At 41.6% G+C, this 27,469-nt stretch overlaps 1 protein-coding gene across 1 annotated transcript in view; it reads left to right on the top strand.

Annotated features, from left to right (window-relative positions):
• Positions 1–15,804, top strand: part of SLC35F4 (solute carrier family 35 member F4) — a 247,591-nt gene extending 231,787 nt beyond the window's left edge. Inside the window, exons 5-8 of the mRNA XM_042989787.1 lie at positions 6,326–6,451; positions 8,449–8,641; positions 12,267–12,356; positions 15,402–15,804. Coding sequence (XP_042845721.1) covers positions 6,326–6,451; positions 8,449–8,641; positions 12,267–12,356; positions 15,402–15,643 — 651 coding nt within the window. The 3' untranslated portion in view covers positions 15,644–15,804. The remainder of the gene's footprint in view (positions 1–6,325; positions 6,452–8,448; positions 8,642–12,266; positions 12,357–15,401) is intronic.
• Positions 15,805–27,469: the final 11,665 nt, after the last annotated feature.

Here is a 27,469-nt window from a genome sequence, read left to right as displayed (position 1 = left end):
AACCGACTGAGCCACCCAGGTGCCCCTGAAAGTGGTGCTTTCAGTCATCAGATTAAAATGTGTATTTTTTATTCATTCTGAGGCTTCAGTGGTTTACAAATTGACAGTTTTTGGATTATAATTTTCATTTGACCCCAAGAATGATCACATTTAAGATGATCACATTTCCTACTTCTATTTTTCACATCAAAAATGATACCATATGGGCGCCTGGGTGACTCAGTCAGTTAAGTGTCTCTCGATTTCGGCTCAGGTCATGATGCCATGGTTTGTGGGATCAAGCCCCGCATTGGGCTCTGTACTGACAGTGGGATCCCATTTGAGATTTTCTCCCTGCCTCTCTCTGCCCCTCCCCCCCTCACACCCACTCACTCTCTCTCTCAAAATAAATAAACATTTTAAAACATGACACCATGGACAGAAAGAAGGATGCTTGAAGTTGTAAAACCAGTAAATATGTGTTTCTCTGGAGCACTAATTGGCTAGAAATAGCAATGCTCACAGAAAAATTAATTACATATTATGAATAACTTGTTAATATTTTGTGGGTTTTTTTGGAATATTATTTGAATTACAGATGGAAAGGTAATTTTGTTGTACAATTATATTTCTTTCATAAAATCATTTCAGCCAATTTGCTGGTAAACATTGTTGTGTTAAAAACCTTTTCATGACCAGTTGCTTACGGCTGATATATGATCATCCCATGAAAATTAGTAAACTTTTTAAAAAGATCTTTCTTTTTTAATTGCACAACTATTGGTGAGAATTCAGCTCTTTCAGCTTTGAGGAACCTGCCAGGTTCTCATCTTCAAGAACCTGTCTTGTTTAGCTACAGTTCTTAAATTCATGAAAACCAAAAAAATTGCATTAATAAAAAAAGGTTCTCCTCAAAGAAAATGAGCCACTGGTTGGGGGTTTTCTTCTCTGTCTCTGGTATCAGTTTCACTCAAATTTGAAAAGTAAATGTCAGACTGGAAAGTTGAAACTCTTTCTTTCAGATCTTGTCCCTCCTTTACGTTTTATATGATTGATTGAAAATTTTCTTTCATTTTTAAATTTCCTTGAACGTAGGGAGAAAATTGGTCAGTGGTAAATGGTTCAGCAGACCCCAAACTTCCTTAGCAGATTCAGGAAATGAATTTGTGTCTCTTCAGTTTGACACCCACATATTTCCTAGCTGTAATTGGGTCCCTATGCAGTTAACTTTCCAAACCGTGCCTCGTTTGGACACTTTCCAGGATCCGCCAAGGACCGACTGGAGTATGTCAGTTAAACTGAATCTTTCATTGCTCAACCTGCACTTCTCCAAATTCAAATTGGGCTCCAGAGTTCCCTAAATCAGGGCCCTGGAGGTGAACTCTTACTAATTCGTGCCAATATTACATATTTAGATAAGATTCAAGATAACCTTTTGTTTACATCTTGCCTTTGGTTGACATTGATGCAGTAGCTGTACATTCATGTGCACTGCAGAATCTTCTACCCAGAACCTTCATGCTTCCTGGAGGAGGCACCAGAGGATGTGTAGCTGGGCTCATCCTTTTCATCCCCCTCCTGGCGGGAGAAGAATTTGTGAATACAGAGGAAAAAGATGAGGTGGAATGGCTCTCCAATGTTATGCACACAAGGAATCCGTAACCCCTTAACAAGATGTCATCAACAGATCTACTCTAGTCTCCACATGTGCCTGTTAGGTCTTTCCATCTGGCATTTCTTTCCCTCTTTTCCATCCTGGTCTCCCTTTGAGATCATTTTCAGACAGACTTTATTCATATAAAAATAGATGTGTGTGTAGGGGGGTGGAGCGTGGGAGTCTTGGTTTGGGGCTCTGAACTCCTTGGGTTGGACCTGTCCCCAGGCACCCTCCACCCTCACACACACACACACACGCACACACACACACAATCTGTACAGCTATATACTGCCCACTTCTTTCATTTCTCACACTTCAACTCTTGTCCAATTTCACGGGATCTGAGTAAAACAGATGGTTCACCTTCATGGAACCTTAAATGTAGCATGCGGACAAGTTGAAGGATTCTGCATAGTCCCAGTTCCTTGAAAATGGACTCTACTGGGGAGCCTGGGTGGCTCCGTGGGTTAAGCATCCAACTTCGACTCAGGTCATGATCTCGCAGTTTGGGAAGCCCCTCATCAGGCTCTCTGCTGTCAGCACAGAGCCTGCTTTGGATCCTCTGTGCTCCCCTCTTTCTGCCCCTTCCCTGCATTCACACATTCTCTCTCAAAAATAAGTAAAAAAGAAACATTTTTTTAAGATAGAAAAAAAGAAAATGTACTCAGAGAGGACAAGGATGATCATCAGTGCAGGTCTCACTGGCCAAGCTATTAACGTGTAACCCACCTTGAGCTGCCGACCTTTAGTCTCGAACTTGAGAACAATCCTGCCAGCACTGTCGTTTTGAGGCCCTCCATTCTAGAGGCTGCTGTAGTCTCGGGATTCAGGGGTCCGTCGTGAGCCAGTGAAACGCCTCCATGCTCACCCAGCCTTAGAAACAGAGTTAACCACAAGGCAACTTGAGGAAAGCTATTCCAGTTGCAATTAGAGAAGCAATTAAAGCTTCATTTCAATACCCTGAACCCTAGAAGAACTGATATTGTTACTCAAATAATAATTCTGGAAGCCATTTTGTCAATGAGAAACACAGCGAAGTAATGAGGCTGGTAAACCCTCACGGAGATGAAGAGAAGGGCCAGACGCCTGTGGTTTTTGAGGGCCCGAGACGAAAAAGGAAAGAAATGACGATACAGGGAAATAAAAACAGTCAAAAGCCAGATGCTTCTCTGGCTTTTATCTCTAGCTATTTATCTACGAATTCTTTGAAAGATGACAGAAACGTAGCTTTCCTGCAGGGTCGCGTGTGGTATATACCACGGTGAGAGTATCAAATGTTTACTCGAAAGCCCTCTTTGGGCTTTAGGAACACACTCAAACAGCCTCATGGTCCCCCTCTGATCAGCCCTGAAAGTTGATGGGAGGCTCTCACAGGGGGCTGAGCCTGCAGAGGAAGGTAGCTGGCTCAGGAAGAAATGTCCCTGAAGAGGTAGGCTGGGAAAATGAACTAAATAAATTCTCTTCCGCAGGGTACTCCCCTCCCACCCCCCACCCAAGGTGGGCACACCATGATGTGAGGGGACTGAGAGGTTTCCAAAGTTGAAACTGAGGCACTGGCAGTTTTATGGTCATTATGGTTACTAACATTCTCACCCAAAGCAGATTCAGGTCGTGGCAGTGGCGCGTTTTCTGTCTTACTCAGAACAAGTCTGGTTGGCTAGAGGGCTGGAACTGGAATAGATTGTGAGGAGAGCCATGTTTTTCTGAAGCCAAACAGGTGCCGCCATGAAATGGTGTGTTTTCAGCAGAAGCGTCCCTCATATGGATGCTAATGGGCTCAAAGGCATTTTTGTGGCTGTCACCATGTGGATGTGCACACACGCGCATTTCCGACACAGTATTTAAGGCACTGGCTTTCTGCAGGCACGTTTCCAGTGTCCTGAGCCTGAGAAGAGTCATTTTATGTCTTTTATTCAAAAGAATAGACTGTTCATCCTTCCTTGATAACTGGTGAATTCTGAAGATGTCTGAGACTCAGATCTGTGCTGAGGCTATTTGTTCTCTGGAAATTTGAATAGTAGTTATTCTGCAATTAACCAGTGGTGCCAAGGAGAGCCACTGTGGGAGCATCCGAATGACCACTCCACTGAGCCTTCCATCCAGCATTTTCCCGCATTTCCTAGATTAGCTGAGCTCTCGTCCTTTACTTCCAACTCTGTAGATAAGAAGCACATTGAACATTTCTTAAAACGCAGCCACGGGAAATGTTCTATTAGCTGTGAGATTTAAGTTAAAAAAATGTGGAAAATAATTTAGCTTATCTTCTCCCCCCCCCCCACAGCAAACCTATATAACCTATCAATTACTGTTCATATCATAGAAAAGAATTTTTCTAACATCTCAAATATTCAGATTTTCATGCTTTTAGAACATAACTAACCACATTGTCCAGCCCTGCGACATGAAAAATGCTTCTCTCCATGAAAGCAATTGAAAGAAACACTGGTGTAATTGATAATGTCAATTTAAGTGGTCTGGCTAATATTTCCACAAGCACTTGAATATAAAATGTAATGGAGACCTTTAAGAGGCTCATCATAGTTATAATTTTGAATTGCTATAAAATTTATCATCTTTCTCCATACCCAATTCTATCTTGGGAATACTTATAGTAGACATACTAAGCATATATATTTTTACTAAAGGCTGACTCAGAAAAGGAAGTGCTTCTAACTGAAGTCGTATCTGGGGGGTAATAGTGTTAAATGTTCATCACTTTCCAGACAATGTTTTTATGTTTTATTTTATTTTGTATAGGCTGTTTGTTTTCATAATTCCCTAAACTCAGAATTATATATTATGCACAGTTGCCTAAACCCAAATATTATGGATTATACAATAATTTTGATAATTTTAAATATGAAACAGTACATCATGTTAAAGTTCATTACAATTAACACTGTATTCTATTAATCCCATCTTGATGTGAACAAGAAAACACAACTTATGCTTGGCCAAAAGAAAACAAATACCGATTCAAATTTATTGTCCTGCAAATTCAGTCTTATGAGGGAAATCTACTTGTGCACCTGAAGACTTCGACCCATGAATATTATTTAAACACACAAAAACAAAATGCCAGTGTCTAACATGACTTTTCATTTGTCTGAAATCAGACTGCCCAAAGGATTGTTGCAAGTCCTTGGCTGAACTATAAATCCCCAAATCAAAGAAAATGATAACCCTCACACAATTTCTAAGTCTAGATAACCCCTACACCATGTTTATTTATGAGTCTATTACTTCTTGTTTGGAAAATTTCCTTGACATCTCATGGTGTGTGTATTAGATTCTATTCCCTATAGTTTGAGGCATGGTCTAACTAGAACACATGCCTGGGAGCTTTAGAGAATACGATATTCACTCAGCAAGAGAAACGCCTCCCATCAAGCAGCCTCCCGGAAAAACGCTTTATGAAGACGGTTTTTCACTGCTGACATGTCAGCGTCTGTTCTCAAGTACTCCTGCTGTTTTTCATAAAAGATGCTTTAGTACGAAGCTAGGTCTGAAACCAACAGTGCACTTGCTTTTCGTGGTCATTAACAAAAGAATTGCTTTAGCAGCATCTAAACGATAACGTGTCATCGCCACCATACTCTGTGCTGGCCTGGAGCAAGTCTATGGTTACATGTTGAAGATCTACATTTTGTTGCAATAAATAATTCACTGATATTCAGAAGGGCCAAAAAACCCCACATACGTGGAAAAGCTATCTACGGAGGAATTGATTTACTCGGGAATACTCAGAACTGAAACCTAACAAAATTAACTGCCATGTAACCTATAAATTTCTCGCAAAGTTGCATCTTGATTTAAAAGTGAGTGAGACTATTTCACAAGGAAATGACGTATTGTTTCCTATTCCAGGGCCTGTTATTTTCCTGTTTACTATAGCTTTGAAATGTTTTCCAGCAGAATCAGTTCAAGATCATTTAAGAAACAGATGTAAATCAGCATTTCACTAAGGGAGTGGACTCCTGTTTTGAATATTTCAAGCATCCTATCGAAATATAGTACCATTATGATTTCAATCAAATTTGTGCGGTTAATGATCTAGAGTAATGAGATGAAATTATCTTTTTTGTGGTTTAATTCGCACGTAAAAAGAAGGAAGAACTAGTCTCCCTTTGACATTCCAAGTACCAGTGAAAACTCTGCCCACTCCTTGTAAATCACTATAAGAGATGATTTGCTTTCCTTTCCCCCCGGCTCCCCGCCCCGTGGCTTAAATTTTGCCTCTTAGCTGCATCAATGTTAGGTCTCCCTAATCAAGTCCTGGTTATGTGTCAATCTTCAAAACCATGCATTGATCCAAGGAGCTGATTAAAATGTATGCTGAATTGTTTTGAAGAAAAAGCATACAGTATAGATGAAAATGCTCTGGAGTGATTTCCTGTGAAATTCATTTCGCCAACACGGATATTAATCTCTGGGAAGTTGAGCGAAAAAATTACACTAAAATTACTAACCCTTAATTAGAATGGGAGCAGCTTTTATATTCTCTGCCTGGATGTCTCAGGAGCATACTGATTTCTTGTTAATACTGACCCTTCTCGCATTGAAACAGCGACGTACAAGAGGTAATTGGGTTTGAGGAAGCATTTAGCAACTCTCATGAAGTCTTCAATGGCTTGCTCTGAGATATGGAGGCATCAATTTTTTTTAATTCCTTTGCATTCTATTTGACAGATAGTTGCCGCAATAATGGCCATTACCGGCATCGTCATGATGGCGTATGCAGATAATTTCCACACTGATTCGATCATAGGAGTGGCCTTTGCAGTGGGTTCAGCCTCTACGTCTGCATTATACAAGGTATGTCGTGCACTTTTTTGTGTAGGCATAGCTTAGACTTAAGTCATAAAAGAAGGCAGGACAAAGAAAATCTTGGCTAGAGGCGGAGAAAATGTGGCTTAAATAAGTACCATTTACTGAGTACTTGCCAGAAACTTTCACTTGTGTTAACTCACCCTTATGAGGCACAGGTACTTATCCCCACTTTCCAGATGAGGAAACTGAGGTTTAAAAGATTAAATAACTTGATTTCAGGAGTACTCCTGAAATCATTGTTGCACTATATGCTGACTAATTTGGATGTAAGTTTAAAAAAATAAAAAATAAAAATAAATAAATAAATAAATAATAATAAAAAAAAAGATTAAATAACTTGCCCAAGGCCACACAGATGGGAAGTGATAGCAAGATTTAAATTCCCACTGGCCACCTCCAAAGCCCATGCTCCCTGCCTCTGCCCCTCAGGAATCAACTGATGGCAGCAGGGGCTGAGAAAGACCATTCTGCTCTTAAATTTCTTTACTTTAACTACCACTGTCCTTATTTTAACTCCGATGGGGTGTTAAAAAGAACAAACAAGCTGTCACTTGAGAGTCGACTGCCACGTATTAACCCCAAGCCACAGGAACTCCGGTTATTAGCGAAATGAAGGACGTCCTTTCCTCTCTGATGGATACTCCTGGTCTGCTCTATGTACTTACCACTCGTTCTCCACTGGAGCCGCCTGCCATCCGTGGAAAATCTATTCAGTCATTGCCCCTGACTTCAGAAGCAAGGACTGAGAGAGCAGATCTAAAATGTTATCCCCAAAGCTCCCCTTGTCAGAGCCTGCTTTCGGGATGTAGCTAAAGCACTGTTCCACTTTCACCTCTCTTGGTGTTTCAATGAGAAGATTCTCTGTGAAAAAGCAGAAAACGCCCTTTGCATCCCTCCTGGATGCCTGTTCTGATTATTCACCAACACCTCGGCTCTGAAGGCACGGAGTCTATTTCCATATTGACATTTCCTGGCCCACTGATTCTGTGACAAGCTTGACAAGTTTTCACTCAATTGCCATTGGCGTCTAACTTGCCCCCAACTGAGACCCCACTGAGGTGTCTGATGTGACCAGAGAACAGCACGTGGCCAAGTCCTCTTAAGTCTCTCATGAGCAAAAATAATAAGTCCAGTTGACGTTAAAAGCATGCCTGGAATTGCGGTGTCACTGGGATGGCTATCTCATAGAGACAATTCTCCTGACCATGCTACAGGGGTGTTCGTTCGGGGAGCGGTAATATTTGCTGACATGCATAAAACCATATGGGCACCATCGGAAAGATCTGCTCCATTCAACATTGTTTGAGGATTCATATAGGAAGCAGAAGGGTCATAAAGTCAAGAAGTATGGACTAGAGGCCCGGCCCCTCCTCAGCCCAACGTAACTTGATGGTAGCCATTGACATCTCCTTGCTATCTTCTTCCCCTGTACACAGATTTATATCCAGAAAAAAAAAAATAGTTTTAATCTGGAGAATAAACACAGTATTTGTGCATGTGTTTTAAGCTCAGAGAGGAAAGTGCTTATAAATCCAAGGCACCATTATTATTCTCTCAACAACATAATGACAGGCTCTCTCTGTCTAATTTAGTTTTCAGTATCTGTCGAAATAAGGGTAAAATGTATCCCATGCCTGAAGGGAAGAATTGATGGCATCTCAATCCTAGCTTCTCCTGGGCTCGTGGGCACTCTTACTTACCATTCACCCTATACCCGTAACTGAGGGTGGTGCTAACAGAGTACAGGACTTGCAGCAGTTTCCAACAGCACGAGGAGTTCATTTTGTGGCATTTGCTGTTTCATGTGAAGACTGCAGGGCATTTGAATCACTTATTCACAGTCCATTTTGTGCCATGGAGGTGGTGGGGTAAGGAGAAATAGAGGGTAAACTCTGGGCTGGTTAGCTCACTGTGTAGAAGTCGCCTTTCTGCTCTGGCAAAGTCTCTAACTGTGTGGCTAAGGGGTTTCTCTCCCAATCCAGGTTTTGTTTAAGATGTTTCTCGGAAGTGCCAACTTTGGTGAAGCGGCACACTTTGTCTCCACGTTGGGTTTCTTCAATTTAATCTTCATCTCTTTCACCCCGGTCGTCCTGTATTTCACCAAGGTGGAACACTGGTCCTCATTTGCAGCTCTGCCGTGGGGCTATCTCTGTGGGATGGCCGGGCTGTGGCTGGGTAAGTGGCTCCAGGTTTTGCCTTCCACTCCCTATGTCACTTGACCTTTCCTTGGATAGATGAATGATCATAGTAGGGCTATTCCCTTGGGAACCTTTGTCCTCTATTTCCCAAACGTATCTAAGGTTGGTTAATGGTTAGAAGGTCCTCTGCAGGCTATTGCTTGATTAGATCAGAGCTGTTCAACCGGTATACCTCCCATGGGTTAAGACGTGAGCTGGAGGCCCAGGGCACTCTGATCACCACTGGTCTTAAAGCAGCCTTGTCCATCCTTCATGACATATTGTATGATGTTACCGTGTCCCAGGTGGATCACGGTGCATCAGGCAGAGGGAGAGAACAGATGGTGCATTCAAGGAACTCAGAATGGATCAAAATGGCTGATGCACCAAGTACAGGAGGAATGGGGAGGAAGGAAGAAGATGGCATCTGGAAGGAAGCAGGTCATGAAGGGCCTGGAAAGCTGTTGAGGGGAGTGGATTTAAAATCCACTTAATGGTCTTTAAGCAGAGGTGACAGGCGCACATCTACATTTTAGTCACACACAGGCTGGCTGGGTGTGGAGAATGAATTTGAGATCGGAAGCCCTCAGCAGGCAAGAGGAGAAGGCAGAATTAGACTTGGTCTCCCTGCTAAGGAGGCTGTGCCTAGTCAATGGCCAATTGACTTGAACTTTTTAATGTTCTCTCTCAAAACTCCCCACACTCAAGGTAGTCTGCTTCACCTGAGCAACCAGGGGGCTCCCACTTTCTAGCTGTGTTGCTTCTGTCATTCGACTTAAGAGGAACCTGAAAAATAACAAGCCTGCTCTTCCCGCCCCAAGCAGTCGAACAACAGCAACTGCTAGATGACTCAGTGTCCCCTTACTCAGAACCAAATCGCTTTCATCCTGCTCCTCTCTCCTCACCCTTCCTAAGGACAGCCCCCTCCCTCTAGTCCCCACTGACCCACCGCACTTGACCTGCAGGACATCTGCCAACCCTCAGCTGACCTTCTTTGTCAAGGTGACATAATCTGAAGCAGCACTATAACTCCCGGGAGACAAACATGACCTGGTTTTCATTCCCACATAGACACTGGGTCTACTTTGGCCCAGGCCCCTAAGGGGAGGTCTTAGATAAGAGAACGATCAGTCACGTTGGTCCTTTGAATTTTACTTCTGAAGTCCAAAAATGTAGAGTTATGACCTTCCATAACCTCTACTAAATTAAGTAGAAATCAATAGCAGTGTTCCCATAAGACCCAAGCATCCTAATTAAAAGTGCCGAGATAATTTCCCGGCCCAAAACAATCTAGCTGGGAACAGTCATAATCTAAATTTCACTGACTCTTGGCCCCAGCTGTGTACACATATCTCCAGCTTGCTGCCAAGTTGCCCTTCACCAACACATATCCCTTGGCATGTCTAACACATGCTTCTACACAAGCCTGGCTCAGGCTGGGTATCACCCAGGCCGGCAGGATACCAGGTCTCCACCAAGCAGCATGGTCTCCAGACTCCACAGGGTAGAGCATCACCCGGAACTAGAGCTGCTCCACCCAGCCCTTCCCCAGTGCCCTGCAGTCCTCCCTGTGCCAAAGCTGCTCTGTGACAAAATGAGGCGATAGCCTCTCTCCTGACTGTGTTACACACCCCAGGTGTTTTACAAACTTCACTGATTCTGTTCTTCTTCTTTAAAAAAAAAAAAAGTTCACTTATTTTGAGAGAGAGACAGCATAAGCGGGGTTGGGGCAGAAAGACAGGGAGAGAGAGAGAGAGAGAGAGAGAGAGAGAGAGAGAGAGAGAGAGAGAGAGAGAGAGATGGGGAGGGGGAGAGAATGAATGAATCCCAAGCAGGCTCCGCACTGTTCAGCCAGATGCAGGGCTTGAACTCATGAACTGTGAGATCATGACCTGCGCCGAAATCAAGATGCTTAACTTATTGAGCCACCCGGCTCCTGTTCTTAAGTTTTTGTTTCGATCCCTCTCTTCTCCATAGTAACCAGATACGACCTGGTTGGAGCTGGGCTGGACGAACAGCAGGTGGTCCTCTGACCCGTCCACATTGCCCGTAACTTCAGCTTTTATTCGCCTAGGCTCACTGGGCCTCCTTCCTTCTCACAGTTGGGCCTATCTGCCAGGGAGTGCCTTCACCCAAATTTACCTGATACGTCCGAGTCCCACTTAAACTTGGGCTGGGCCCCGTGCTACAGATAACATACTGACTTATATATTCTTGTCCTTAGGGTGGCAGAAAAGTAAGTGTGCTACCTAAAGAACAAATTAGAAACAGACCGCGCAATTTGGTGAAACCACCTCCGTCTTGCTGAGTGAGCAGGACTCAGTTCTCACCCAAATACCAATACTTTCAATCTGCTGAAATATCCAGTTCGGCCAAAAAAATTGCAGTTCAGGAGTTCAGCAGCGTCTGTGTAGAATTTAACTAATTCCTGACCTGCTAGAATGTGCTATATTTTATTCCCTGAGTCTGAGGAGAGAGTGGAGGTACGGGAATAGTCATTCCCATTGTGGCTATGCCAGGAAGGAGGAGCAGTTATTAACGTAGGAAGGTCCTCCGCCCTGACTGCCACTACTCTTGTATGGTAACTATGAAGGAGACCAAGTTTTATGAAAGTCAAACCCACTGTCTCTAACTACCAAGTCACTCCAGAGAACCAAGTTAGTGGGTTTAATTAAAGCAGGGATTATAGATAGCAATGGAAGAGTAAACGCTGTCCTGACTGGAATGGCTCTAGAACCATCTTTGGTTCTATAGAGATACAGGCAACATGGTTGAGTCAGTTACATAGAGATCTCTCTGAACTGAGGACAATCTGTAGTTGTTAGCACTCACCTCTCTCAACCCTAAAACAAACACTGGATTGAAATCTATGAAAACAATTCTATGTGGTGTATCATTGTTTTTCTTTTGAAAACATAGAGTTTTGATCATTTTTGTGGGAGGTAGAGGATTATTTTAACCGATTTTATATTTTACTGAAAGGACCCAAAGATATTAATTAAATGTATCTAGTTATACCTTCCTTTGGTTCTGCAGACCTGCCCCTGGGTAGTCTGTGCACAAATTGGGATGCGGAAAAAGTCCCTGAGGTTCTGTGCATTACACAGAATACACTTTTGTTTGCCTGCATGATGCCCACCGCAAGAGAGAGGGAACAAAACAGCATAGGCCATCCTTGGATAGATCTTCCTTTAGGTAGTAACACTAGAGCCTGTTAGTTATCCAGGAATATGGCATAATATAGCAAAGCATTAAAGGGAGAAAGCCCAAACTTCAATCAGTAGTCTGTCTGCTTTCAACCTCTGGCTGGCCCCAACCTACCTTTATAGTGCTAATAAGTGGTGGAGTGAATTGGTTATTTCACCGCTTTGCAATTGCTTCATACACCCTTTGCCAGCCAAGTGGCAAGAGATCAGGCAGCCAAGGTGGCAGAGGAGAAAAAAGAATAGGACTACTTCAATCGAGAAACCCATACATCTCCCAAATTAGAGAATTAATTGACCAAAGGTGAGGACAAGTTTAGAAGGCACGTTTAGCAAAAACATCGGTTCTATTATGTTAAGAAGGAAAGAGCCCAGCGTGTCAATTTCCTTTCATCCTCTGTATCCTCCATTATTTTACAGCCTTCAACATCCTGGTGAATGTCGGCGTGGTGCTGACATACCCAATCCTGATCTCCATTGGGACAGTGCTCAGCGTTCCTGGAAATGCAGGTACTGGTGTGATTTGACATGTGCAAATATGTCTCTGCTCATGTTCCTTTTACACCCCGAGTTGTTTCTTTGAGCAATTGTGAATTATGTCCTTTGCCTGAGAAGATGTTTTTAAATATCATGAAGGTGGCAGACAACAGAATAACTATGCAGCAGATTTAAAATTTGCAGCTATAAACACTGTTTTCTCTTGGTCGTGCTTTTAGAATTAAACACCAAATGTATCATTTGGGTTTCATGTAATCTCCCTGACAACCTAATTTTGTGGTATTTTTAGAGGAAGTCCTATGGAAACAAAAGGCATCCCAGCATAGGACTCTCAAGTAAACGTCACTAATGAAAGTGTAGGAAATGTACAGGGTGTTGGCTCCCCATCAGACTATCCATGGGGAGCTGCAGAAGCTTCTCCTGGGGGCAGAGCAGATGGCCCTCTGGAACAGATACATGAAAAGGCAATTTGACTCACTTCAGGGATGAGAAGAGAAGCTGTTTTTCCAGAGTAATCTTTTAGTGAAAGCTGTCAGTGGAACAAGTAATGAAAGTGAGTGATTTGGAAGACCGTACAATCCTTCCAACTGTAAAATTCTATTTTTCCAAGTCTCGGGTACCCAGCTTTCTTTGCCCCCAGGACAATCAGCAAGTGTTCACTGAGCACTTACTATGCGCAAGACTGTAAAAGAAACAACAACAACAAAACACCCTGGACATTCCCAAAGGAACTTTCACTGAATTTGGAAAGTAAGACCGATATATATGAAATAACTTACAACTCCATGTACCATTTGTTAGTAAATGCCAAATTGTGTGAGACAGACTGTTAGGACTATAAGATATTCAGAGGAAAGAAATATCAGAAAGGAGTGGAGTTATCATGGAAGATCATTCATTCATCCAGGGATTCATTCATTCAATAAAGCATCGCTGAGCACTTAGGATGTTCCAGGAACTGTGCCTAACGCTGGTGATAGATCCTGAATAAGACACAGTGTCCGCTTTCAAGACCATGTGGTGGAGAGAGGGAGACAAAAGGAATTGAGTAGATATGATGTAGAGACAGAATTGCTTTGATAGAGGAATGTATGTAATGCATGCTCTGAGAGCACCCAGGAAGGGCATCCAGCCAGCTTCCTGCAAGAAGCCAAAAGGGAGAGCTAATGGAGAGATTAGCTGGATGGTGTGGATATGAGAAGGAAAGGGCGTTGCTTGTACAAAGCACAACATGTATGACCGACAATTCCGCTACTAGCTACATGTGCCGAAAAACTGAAAACAGGGACTCAAAAATATGCTTGTAAATGAATAGTCATTGCAGCATACTCGCAATGGCCAAAAGGTGAAAGCACCCAAATGTCCATCGAATTGATAAGCAAGTTGTGATACAATGGGGCATCATTCAACCATAAAAGGGCACGAAGTATGGATACATGCTACCACATGGTTGAACCTCAAAAACTTCACGTTAAGTGAAAGAAACCACACACAAAAAGCCACATATGGTATGATGCCATTTATATGAAATCCCTAAAATGGGGAAATCCATGGAAACAAACAGCAGATTCCCAAACAGACAGCAGATTCCCATTCCCAAAACAAATGGGTAACAGATTTTAATTTCTTTTTTTTACGTTTATTTACTTTTGATAGAGACAGAGCACAAGCGGGGGAGGGGCAGAGAGAGAGGGAGACACTGAATCAGAAGCAGGCCCCAGGCTCTGAGCTGTCAGCACAGAGCCCGAGGCAGGGCTCGAACCCACAAACTGAGAGATCATGACCTGAGCCGAAGTCGAACGCTTAACCCACTGAGCCACCCATGCGCCCCTTAACGGGTTTTACTTTGAAGTGATGGAGATGTTTTGGAACCAGATGAAGGTGGTGGTTGTACAACATTGTGAATGTACAAAATACCACTAAATTCATTTTAAAATAGTTAATTTTAGGGGCGCCTGGGTGGCTCAGTCGGTTGAGCGTCGACTTCGGCTCAGGTCATGATCTCGCGGTTCGTGGGTTCGAGCCCCACACTGGGCTCTGTGCTGACAGCTCGAAGCCTGGAGCCTGCTTCTGATTCTGTGTCCCCCTCTCTTTCCACCCCACCCCTGCTTGTGCTCTCTTTCAAAAATGAATTAAAATAAAATAAAATAAAATAAAATAAAATAAAATAAAATAAAATAAAATAAAATAAAACAGTTTATTTTAGGGGTGCTTGGGTGGCTCAGTCAGTTGAGCATCTGACTCTTGATCTCAGCTCAGGTCATGATCTCATGCTTTGTGAGATCAAGCCCCACATCAGGTTCTGTGCTGACAGGGTGGAGCCTGCTTGGGATTCTGCCTCTCCTTCTTTGATCCCCCTCCACCTCACAGGTGCTCACGCACATGCACGCTCTCTCTCCCTCTCTTTCTCTTCTCAAAGTAAATAAGCTTTAAAAAAACAGTTAATTTTAATTGATAGGAATTCCACCTCAATTAAAAATTTTTAAGAAGAACAGCATGTGTAAAGACATAGATATTAAAAAGCTTTGCTCATTTGAAAAAATCTTCAGCGGCCAATGAAACTGGAGAAGTGTGAAGGGACACAGAAGAAAAGTTTCAAGAAATAAAAACTGCAGAGTTGTAATTAAATGAGATGACATGAGCCTTGAAAGATGAGTCTGATTTAGAGAGAAGGAACAGAATGCAAACAAAGGGAACAATATAATGATATAGAGAAAGGAAAAACGAGCTTGAAAGAACAAGGGAGACTTTAGAAATTTCTAGAAGTAGTTGGTGCACCTTGGGGCGGGGGCTCAGTCAGTTGAGTGTCTGACTCTTGATTTTGGCTCAGGTCATAATCGCAGGGTCGTGGAATCAAGCCTCTCATTGCACTCTGAATTCAGTACGGAACCTGCTTAAGATTCTCTCTCTCTCTCTCTCTGCCCCTCGCCTCCCCCCCCCCATCAAATTTTAAAAAATTAAAGAAAGAAATTTCTAGAAATAGCAACGACTTTGGTCATTTGCTCTCAAAGAAGCTTCGAAACAGTCATAAACTGCGGCTTGATTTTTCTTCCCCAGCTGTGGATCTCCTGAAGCAGGAGGTGATATTCAATGTTGTCCGCCTGGCCGCAACTATCATCATCTGCATTGGGTTTCTGCTGATGCTCTTGCCAGAGGAGTGGGATGAAATTACCCTCAGATTCATCAATAGCCTGAAGGAAAAGAAGAGTGAGGAGCATGTGGACGACATTACTGATTCCAATGTACACCTGCGGAGCAGAAGCAGGGCCAATGGGACAGTGTCTATACCACTGGCTTAACGAGGGACATATTTTGAATGCACGTGTATGTATATTCTGTGAATATAATAAAATTTTCTCACTACCTGTACACTCAAATGACAATATTAACTCTGAATTTGGATAAGTCATATGTGAAATAATGCCAATGATAAAAGTTTACATTTATATGCTTATCAAGGAACTGGTGTAAATAATCATAATAAAAATTTTTTATGAAAACATATCCATCTTAGTTCTGTTTCTTCTGTTTCAGAGGGAATTGTCCCCTCCCCCCCAATTTGAAAAATTTCCTGAAAACATGAGATTTTACTAAATTATGAGTTTATCATGACCTTACCCTCACCAGGAACTAAGACATTTTCATTCAATCAGAGAAAATGACGTAAGAGGAAAACACATGAAAAGGATACACACTTTATATATATTTAAGTCCAATAAAAGCCTCAAATTCTAAGGCTGGAAAATAATTAGATGACTAACAAAAGAGCACCTTCTATATGCAAGACCTACTCTGGGAAAAATGAACATGAAAATATAGAAGACTTAGTGTGTATTTCCAGTGTGCTTAGAGAAGTACAGAGAATAAGAGTGGTTACAAATACAGTAAAGCCTTGGATTGCAATTAACTTGTTCTGCGAGTGTTCTGCAGATGAGCAAACATTTCTAATAAATTTTAACTTGATAAACAATCGTTGCCTTGCAACGCGAGTAGTATGTGACACTGAACGTCACATGATCACAACTGAACCAATGGTTCTTGAAATTCACTTTGATATACAAGCACTTTGGATTACCAGCATGTTTCTGGAACAAATTATGTTCACAAACCAAGGTTTTACTGTATGTCTGATATGAGGTAGACATTTTCAAATGGCACAGGGATTACAGAGAGGACATCTCTACAGCACTTGACATGATGATCACTCCTTTTTCCTGAAATATCCTCTTTACTTGAATCCCATACAGTTTCCTCATTCTCTTTTTGCCTCACCAGCTGCTTTTCTGGGCACCTCTTCCAAGGCTGGTCTCCTCACTCAGTGTTCAGTCTTTGGCCTTCTTAGCATCTCATTCCATACTCTCTCCCTCAGAGACCTCACCTACTCCTTGGGCTTCAAATGTCATCCATGCAGTGTTGGCTTAAAAATCTTTATCTCCAGCCCAGATTTGTCCCCTGACCTTCAGATCTGACTTCCGAAATGGCTTCTGCGAGCTCACTTGGATGCTTCATTGTTGACTTCAAATTCAAGAACAAAGTTGAATTTATCATCTCTCTTCTCCAGATCTATTCCTTCTCCCTTGTCCCCTGTCGAGGTTAATGGTGCCATCATTAGCCAGCTGCCCAAATGAATGAAAGAGTCTCTCTCTGCACTGGTCGAACTCCAAGTCTTGCTTCCCTCTAATTCCTTTTATGCCCTACAGAGTGACTTTTAATAAATAAATGTGATCATTCTACTCTCCTGTATAAAATATTTCATTTGTGGAGCGCCTAGGTAGCTCAGTCGGTTAAGGGTCCAACTCTTGATTTCAGCTCAGGTTCATGATCTCATGATTCATGAAATCAAGCCCCACTTTGGGCTCTGCACTGACAGCTCAGAGCCTGCTTGTGATTCTCTCTCTCTGCCCCTCCCCACCAATATGCATGTGCTCCCTCTCTCTCAAAATCAATCAATAAATATAAAAACACTCACACACACTTCAATGGCATCTTACTGTTCTCAGTATAAGCTCCAAGTACCTTTGCATGTCATTCAGAGTTCATCCAGAGTTGGTTGCTGACTGGCCCCTGTCTACCTCTACAGAAGCACCATCCAACAGAACTTCTGTGATGATGAAAATATTCTATATCTGCACATGCAACACAGTAGCCACAGTGGCTATTGAGCTCTTTAAATATGGCTAGTGCCATTGAGGGACTGCATTTCTAATTTTATTGACTGTTAATTAATTTGAAATGAAATTTAAATCACCACCTGTGGCTATTGGCTACCATATTGGACAGCACAGCCCTGGAGCCTCATTCCACCATACCACCCAACTGTGGCCCCTTGAATCTGTGCTTTAGCGACACTACAACTTCCTGTAATTCTTCAACCAAGACGTGCTCTCTTTCTTGTATTCTCTTTGCCTCTCTCATCATCTAACTACCTAGGCATCATGACATGATTTATCATAACTACCTAGGCATCATGACATGATTTATTTCTATTTTCCCAGCAAATCTTTTCTTTTCCCCCAAGCTGAACAACGTGGCTTCCTAAGAATACTCTGCTTACTCCCATTATAGTACTGGTCACCCTCCGTGGTAATGACCAGTCTACTGGCCTGAGTTCCCAGTAGGCCAGGAGATCCTTGAGAGCCGGAACTGTGTGCCAGTCATCATTGGGTTCCTAGCACATGTCTGGCACTTGCAAACATTCAATAAGTAAATAAATGGGTTGCTTTACCCTGGACATATGCCCCTCCCTCAAACCGTATTAGATCAGTCTTGGTTAAGGCTTTTTTTCCAGATGAGATTGGTTAAAGTAAGGAACATAAGGGATTAAATGTTGCCACAAAATACCAACTTGCTGAATTGCTCAAAGGCATTTCTTCCCAAAGAGGCTGGTTAAAGCATATAGCAATTTAAGATAATCTGCACTTTCTGAGAAGTTTAGTATAAGAAGCCAAACCTTTCTGCATCTGTTTTACTATTCTTTTTTTATTCAAGTGCCCCCCCCCCCAAATATAGGTGAGACAATCGCAGGGCAAGAAACGGGGACTCAGGATATCACACCCGCTGAGCATCATGGTAAATGAAAACCTTATTTTTTTTGTCATTTCTGTCATTTTTTTTTTTTAATTTTTTTTTTCAACGTTTTTTATTTATTTTTGGGACTGAGAGAGACAGAGCATGAACGGGGGAGGGGCAGAGAGAGAGGGAGACACAGAATCGGAAACAGGCTCCAGGCTCCGAGCCATCAGCCCAGAGCCTGACGCGGGGCTCGAACTCACGGACCGCGAGATCGTGACCTGGCTGAAGTCGGACGCTTAACCGACTGCGCCACCCAGGCGCCCCTCTCTGTCATTTTTTGAAAAGGCAATGCGAGTCTTCTGGTGTAGACAGATGACATGATGTTAACTAACATAATAACTATGACTCGTTTTAAACTCCATGAAAAATGGTATAAAATAAATGAAATACATTATTAATACATATGAATTAATTCATTATCTAAGTAGAGTTGGTTTTGACTATTTGGATGCCATATTGGTACAAACATTGCTCTTGCCTTGTTTTTAAATTACTGTTAAATAGCAGTAATCACTGACTAACCCACTCCAGCATCTTGCCATTACTTAGCATGACATTTAAAATTGCATTTTGACATGTTTAAGAAATGAGTTGTTTTGCAGTTTTTGATGATTCACTTTGAAAAATGGAGTCAGCTACCCTGGAAAGCACTAATTCAACCTATGACTGATCACCGTAATTAGCTTAGTCTATATTAAGAAAACAGTTCCGTTATGGTATTCATTCATTTATTCATTCAAAAATTATTAAGTTCTACCTCTGGCTCTGAAGTAGGGTATTATGTTAGGTCATCACCAACCAGCCTCTGCCTGCCTCTAGAGCAGCACTGTCTGACAGAACTTTCCTTGACCATGGCAATGAACTCTGCACTATGGGGAAGGGGATACAGAATGTACAGGAAGTGGTCCCTGCATCTGGGACCTTTAACCTTTATAGGTAAGTTGTCAACCTGACAATCAAAATGACTCAGAAATTTATTTGAATCACTTTGTGAATAGGAGATATTCCTTTCAATTCAGGTAAAATAATCATAAATAACGATAATAATACCTTTCTTTGCTACCTCTTATTGTGAAAATCAGATGGGATAATGCATTTTAGTCACTGAAAAAATATGGGTGCACGTCCTATATGCCTAGGATGAGGCAGGTTCAGCTGGGCTTGAAGGATACTAACAAAGTCCCTGCCCTCATAGGTGGAAGTGCCTTGTTGAGGTTACTGTTATCTGGCCTCTAAATCCAAACATGGCTCCTCCCCAAAGTCCAAAAGGCAATGGCTTGAATGGGCAGCACAGTCCAGGGATTAAAATTACCCATGTTGCGGCCATGACTCTCCACTTCTTAGATGTGTGACTTTAGTTAATAACCAACCTCTCTGCCCCTTGATTTTGCCATTAGTAAAATGAAGATGTTAACACCTGTCATTAGAGGTTGTCGAGTGTATTAAATAAAATCACATGTTGAAGAGTCTAATACATGGCCAGACAGTCCCAAAGTTGTAACTACTATTAGAGTTTCCTCTGTTTACCTCCTTCTGGGTCCTTATCCAGAGCACTTATCCACAGCACGATGCCCAGCAAAGTCAACAGAGGCACACAGAGTGTGCAGGGAATTTTACCTCGAATAAACCAGAGAAACAAAAGGAGCCTGGCATGAGGAACACTCAGGGGAAGCGAAAAGAAAGGGTAGACCACTTCCACTTGCCCAGTTCCCCTCAGCCCCTTGCATCACAGCATTCTTGCCCAGCCAGTGGAACTAATTGCCTGACAAAAAGACAGACTGGTGACTTGGGCTCTGAAATTAAAATCACTTCAACCACGGCCTGATCGCTTCACAAACAAATTATAGGCGAATCAATTTTGCTCATCCAGGTTTTGCATGCCTGTTAGTTTTGTGCAGACGCTTTGTCAAGATCCACCAGAGGACAAATGATTTGGAGAAGGACAATGCCAGCGATGAAAGAGTGAAGTATAACTGGGCTAAGCATTAGAATGTTCCTGATATTTAAGTACAAATCCTCTTTCTTACTTATTCATAAGCCCCTGTCAGAAGTACAAAGAACACCTGTTACAGGTGATGCCGGCTTATCTGGAAGGCCAGAACAAGAAGTCTCTATTAATTTTAATTCTTTTTATTTATTTGTCTTCCCCCTCCCCCACTCAACACACACCTGTAGCAACTGAGAGTGAAGTTAAGAACAGAAGACTATACTGCTATGAAAAAGAATGAAATCTTGCCATTTGCAACAATGCGGATGGAGCTAGAGCGCATTATGCTAAGCGAAATAAGCCAGTCAGAGAAAAACAGATACGTGATTTCATTCATATGTGGAATCTGAGAAACTCGACAGACGAACATAGGGGAAGGGAAGGAACAACAAGATAAAAACAGAAAGGGGGAGGCAAACCATGAGAGACTCTTAAATACAGAGAACAAACTGAGGGTGCTGGAGGGGAGGTAGGTGGGGGGGATGGGCTAAATGGGTGACGGGCATTAAGGAGGGCACTGTTGGGATGAGCACTGGGTGTTATATGTAAGCGATAAATCACTGGGTTCTACTCCTGAAGCCAAGACTACACTGTAGGTTAATTAACTTGAATAAAAATTTAAAAAAAGAACAGAAGAGTACAGCATGTGATGGAATTGGGGTGTTAGTGACCAAAATTCAGAGGCAGAAAGAGCAAGACCCACATTTTAAAGTTCTGATTCGTCAGTGTGCCACCCTCCCCCACGTCAGCCACAAAAGCCAAGGCCACTTTGTCATTGTTTGCTGGAGACAGGAACATCAGATCCTTTGGGAGCTGGAGGAATTTTAGGAGCAAGAATTATAACCTGGGATTAGAAGCCTCTCTCAGGGATGGACTTCAGACGTTCCAAAAACTCCTGACGTAGTTTTCCAAATAGTGTGAACTTAGCTGTTTTTTTCTGGAGGAATACTGTTCAATATGTTAACCACAAGCCACGTGTCGCTATTGACATATGGCTGTTCCAGACTGAGATGTGCTGTTGTCAAATGCACCGGAATTTGAAGGCTTAGTGTGGGAAGAAAGAATGTGGGCTATTTCATCAATAGCTTTTACTCATTACATATTGAAATGAGATTTTTTTGGAAAGGGTGGGTTAAATAAAATATAACATTTATTTCAACTGTTTCTTTATACTCTTTTAATATAGCCATCGGACATTCAAAAGTTATATAAGAAGCTTGTAATTACTTCCCTTAAACATGATTTTCTTTTTATAATGTAATTATGGGTTCCGTTTACTTAGGTAACTGAAAGTGATGTGCTGAAATTCAGTCTTGGTCAAGACCCCACTCTACCTCTGTCAGCATCCCTGGCTTATCCCACTCTTAAAGTCTCACGAAGGCAGACACAAGGACTCTCTATCTTCTGTATCTTACTGGTTATGTGATTTATCTGGGCACATTTGACCGAAATTTCTCTCCTGCTATATTTTTATTTGCATTAACTCATCTTCATGTTAAAATATTTCCAGTTTTCATCTTCTTTCATAAAGCCTTCTGTAAAAATCCAACTTGGACTTATAATTTTCAACATTTATCTACATTTTCATTTCTAATAATTCTATTTCTGTCAGCTAACACCAGTCCAATTCTGTCCTTTCACATAAAGGTTTCTCCTTCCCTGCAATCACCCCTACACACAATCTTGTATCCCTGACCAGGGCTGAGCAGACACTGCGATGTTTTCTGTTTCATGTTGATCACATACCTTTGGTTGATAGATTTTTTCTCTTGGAAATGTTGACATCATCCATTATATTCTGGCTGGACCCTGGAGCTCTTCCTATGACCTCATCTCAGTATTGATATTAACTTTTATCACATCACTCTGTTTTCCAAGAGCCTCTCTGGCATATCTGTATTTCCTCTTCATTCTTATTTTTCTCTTTAAATTTACAACAGTACAAAAGTCCACATTCATAATGTTGTTCCTGTGGTTCTGTATGTTCTAAAATGTCTTCTGAATCATCAAGAAAAACTGCTGTTCAATATGGTTTGGGAGTTGGTATATTTGAATATAGCATGACTCTTAGAAAATTGGAAGTCTGGCTCTTCTAAATAAGAACGACGCATCAACCAGAATATTCATTTAATGGCAGCAATCCAAGCCTGAACCATAAAAGTGACCACTCACATGGTAATTACAAGATATATGATATCAAAATTCAATCATCTACTTATTTTGTCAAATAGTCATATCATTTCTGATATTTGCTACAAATAACCATAAGGCTTATGGAACTACGTAGTACACAAAAACATTTGGGAGCTTTTGCAAACAGAGACTTTGTCCTGCTCTCTTTCCTTGCCCAGCAATAGCTCACAAGAGGATTTAGCGGGAAGAAGAAAGAAGGAATCTCAGTCCTGTCAAGATAAAAATTTATTCATTTATTAAACAAGTATTTATTGATATTTTTTTAGTCCTTAGAATTCCATGTCCCATTGTGTGGCCAAAACTCAATATCACTGCAAGGGGGTGGGGAGGGAGGGAGGGAGAGAGACTAAGGACACTGGCTTAAAAGAATAAAATTAGTCAATAGTCTTACGAATATTCTGTTTTTCCTCAAATGTATTACTGACAAGTGGCCCCAGGCTGACATGGAGAAAAGAGGTGTCCTGGATTTCTTTGCAGACACATATCTGGGTTTGTACTAGAGCCAGGAGAATGTGAACCATCCCAGAACACAGACAAAATTGTTTCAGATAGGATATTTTGTTTAGCCACTTCAGTAAGAGTTCTGGATGGAAGCATGAAAAGATGAAGAAGGACAAAATAGTTCACTTGGATAATGGCCAAGAGGTCTGGGCTCTTTATCAGAATTCAGATCAATGTCCAGAATCATGAAATCTCAGTTGGAAAGTTCCTCATGGAATTTTCATTCCAGCCTTGCCTAATGCCCAAATCTCTTGTAACCCACCCTAGAAGAGTAGACAGACACCAAGCTTTTCTTTGCCTGAGCACCCAAGGGGAAACATATTTTCACTCTTTTAAGTAACCCACTGGTTCCAAATGCTTATTATTGTTACAGACTTCCTCCCTATAATGAGCTGACACTTGCCTTTTTTGAAAGTTCCACCTGATGATTCAAACTGTTACTTATAGCCCACACAAGTCAAATCTGTCTTACACACAGGTATGTCATATTTCTCCTGGATTTTTCCTTTAAGCTCAATCATAGCCCCATGGGGATAACATCCCATGTTGTTGTTGTTGTTGTTGTTGTTGTTGTTGTTGTTGTTGTTAGTTAATTAACATATCTATCACCTCACCTATTTACTTTTTTTTTTTTTTTTTTGGTGAGAACATTTAAGTTCTACTCTCTTAGCAAATTTCAATGATACAATACAGTGTTATCAACCATAGTCACATGTTGTACATGAGTTCTACATGTCTTTTTCATCTTATAACTGAAAGTTTGTATCCTTTACCATCCTCTCCCTAATCTTCCCTGCCCCCAACCCCGAAATCACTTTTATTCCTTTGTTTCGAGTTTAATTTTTTCAAAAAAAATTTTTTTTAATGTTTAATTATTTTTTGTGGGGAATAAGCTTAGGAATTCCCTGAGTCTACACTGATGGGTTAACAAGGCGTAAGGAATTAGAAAGCCATAGGATGGGGGCGCCTGAGTGGCTCATTTGGTTAAGCGTCCGACTTCGGCTCAGGTCACGATCTCGCGGTCCGTGAGTTCGAGCCCCGCGTCGGGCTCTGGGCTGACCGCTGGGAGCCAGGAGCCTGTTTCAGATTCTGTGTCTCCCTCTCTCTGACCCTCCCCCGTTCATGCTCTGTCTCTCTCTGTCTCAAAAATAAATAAATGTTAAAAAAAAAAAATTAAAAAAAAAAAAAGAAAGCCATAGGATGAACACACCCAAGTTTGGGTAAAAAGATTAGGTAAATGGGGCAAAGCCCCCTAGTACAGGACAAAGCAATAGGAAACCTCTGGATGAAAAACATCCAAGATTAGGTAAATAAGATTAAACAGCACAAAGGCCCCCAGTATAGGACAAAGGTATAGGACAATAGCAGAAAACTGCTTTCATAGGAAGGAAGGACCAAATTAGGTAAACAGGTAAATTGTGCTATAGACTGCAGCCAGGTGAAGTTGCCCAGTGCGGAGCTAATTAGCAAAAGAAAGATGCCTTGTTGACCCTGAGGTAGCATACTATTTTTCTTGTCCCCTAGGTCAATTTAGGTAAACACAGGTGGGGCCTCACGTCTGCTGTAAACAACCATCTGCCAGGTGCCAGGATTTTGTTTTCTATTGACCCAAACTCCTAAGACCACATATCTTCAAAACCCCCTTTGCCCCACGCCCATGAGTTAATGTTCACAGTTTCATTGTCTCTTTGTGCACATCCATCACACTTGTAAGCCTTCTGATCTTAATAAGAACAGAGCAAGGACCCTTATTCAGAGCTCTTGTCTCCTCCCAGACATTAGCTTCTCTCACATTTTCAATCCTGCATCCTGTTCTCTTGCAGGACAACAGAGAACTCCAGACCCAGAGTCTATGACAGTTTTTTTTTAATTTTCTTTTACACTTATTTATTCTTGAGAGACAGAGAAAGACAGGGAACAAGTGCGGCAGGGGCAGAGAGAGAATGAGACACAGAATCTGAAACAGGCTTCAGGCTCTGAGCTGTCAGCACAGAGCCCAACATGGGGCTCGAACTCACAAACCATGAGATCATGACCTGAGCCAAAGTTGGACGCCCAAGTGACTGAGCCACCCAGGTGCCCCAATGACAATTTTTGAGAGACAAAGAGACAGAGTGTGAGCGGGGGAGGGGCAGAGAGAGAGGAGACACAGAATCCAAAGCAGGCTTCAGTCTCTGAGCTGTCAGCACAGAGCCTGATGTGGGGCTCAAACTCATGAACCGAGAGATCATGACCAGAGCCAAAGTTGGACACTTAACTGAATGAGCCACCCAGGTGCCCCAGTTTGACTTTTCTTTGAAGTTTTCACATATAAGTGATACCATGTGGCATTTGTCTTTCTCTGTTTGCCCCATCTTGCACCGTGCACAAAAATCAATTCAAAGTGGATTTAACCTGAACCTACAAAATTCCTAAAAGAAACCATAGTGACTAAGCTCCTTGACAGTGGTCTTGGTGATGATCTTTTTTAATGTGACACCAAAAGCAAAATAAATACATGGGACTATATCAAACTAAAGGGCTTCTGCACACAAAGGAAACCACAAATAAAGTGAAAAACAATTCAGGGAATAGGGGAAAATATTTGCAAACCAAATACCTAATAATAAATTAATATTAAAAATAAACAAAGAACTCATACAACCCAATAACAAAAAAAACCAAGTAATCCAATTTTTAAAAATGGGCAACTGACCCAAATAGACATTTTTTCTAAAGAAGACATGCAATGAATGACCAAAAGGCATATAAAAAGGTGTTCAACATCACTAATCACATCTACACAACTAATCACAACTACAATGAGATGTCTCCTCACATCTGTTCGCATGGCTATTAACAAAAATACAAAAGATAACAATTCTGGCAACGATGTGGAGAAAAAAACAACCAAACAAACCTGTACACCATTGGTGGGAATGTAAACTGGTACAGCCACCATGGAAAACAGTATGGCGATTTCTTCAGCTATTAAAAATAGAACTACCATATGATCCAGCAACCTCACTTCTGGGTATATATTCAGAGGAAAGGAAACCATGATCTCAAAGAGGTATCTGAACTTTTGTGCTCATTGCAGCATTATTCACAGTAGCCCAGCTATAATAATGACCTAAGTGTCAGTAAATGGATAAATGGATCAAGAAAATGTAGTATATATACTACAGTACAATGCAATGATATTCCATTGTGTGTGGTATGTGTGCATCTGTGTGTGTCTATACCCTTTATGTACATATACAGCCTTAAAAATATGGAAATCCTGTCATTTGCAACAATGCTGAACCTGGATGGTGTTATGCTAAGGGATACAAAAATCCTTTTTAATGTGAGGTGCTCCAACTGGAACTCAACACTCAGTTTGTAGCTTTAACAGTGTAGCGATAGTATCCTTTCTCTTGTCAACACCACTCTATCTCCATCACTTCATGTGTATTATTTACCCACTACATTACCATCCTGCATTATTTACCCTCTCCAAGTCCCAATTTCCACATCTGTACAATATAATACTGACCCTCAAGGAACTGCCATGAGCATTAGCACATAATTCTTAGGTAGAAAGTGCTCAATAAAGGTAAGCTATTATTATAAATCATTAAACATTTAGGGCAAAGAAAGGACGGTTTTTTTCCCTTTCTAATACTGTCCCCAATCTCCAAATAAACTTCATTTGAAGATGAAAAATAAAATATTAGTAATGGTAATGAGAGAAGCTTGTCAAGTTAGAAGGCAAAGCCTTTGATGAGTATGTTAGTTAGCTAATGATGCATAAAAAATTACTCCAAAATTAGAGTCTTAAAACAACAGACATTTAGCAGAGTTTTTGCGATCAGAAATCCAGGTGTCCCTTAGAAGATCTGCTACAAGCTCACTCACATAGCTGTTGGCAGAACTCAGTCCTTGCTGGTTGTTGGACAGAGACATGAGGTCTTGTCACATACATGAACCTGTCCTAGGGCAGCTTGCAACAAGGCAGTTGGCTTGTCTCAGAGCAGGTGAACAAGATGGAAACCACAGTCTTTTTGTAACCTAATCTCAGAAAGGGTATCCCATCACTTCCACTGTTTTCTATTTGTTAGAAATGAATCGATAAGTCTAGCCCACACCCAAGGCAAGGGCTGGAGGGACTACACAAAGGTATGAATTGCACCGACAAGGGCCACCAAGGGCCATCTTAAAGGCCACCTACCACAGTGAGGTTATATGCCATCTTGTCAAGAAGGAGCTGGGGAATAGAAGCGTGCACACACATTATTATCATCATCATCATCATCATCATCATCATCATCATCATCATCACTGATTAGTACTATAAATTGTCAGAGTGGGAAAGGATTCTTAGATCTCATCTAAGTTTCCTCACTGTATA

The sequence above is a fragment of the Panthera tigris genome, chromosome B3 (assembly GCF_018350195.1).
Source record: "Panthera tigris isolate Pti1 chromosome B3, P.tigris_Pti1_mat1.1, whole genome shotgun sequence".
Taxonomy (NCBI): domain Eukaryota; kingdom Metazoa; phylum Chordata; class Mammalia; order Carnivora; family Felidae; genus Panthera; species Panthera tigris.
The sequence above is the reverse complement of the archived record's forward strand: the minus strand, read 5'-3'. Positions and strand labels throughout refer to the sequence as shown.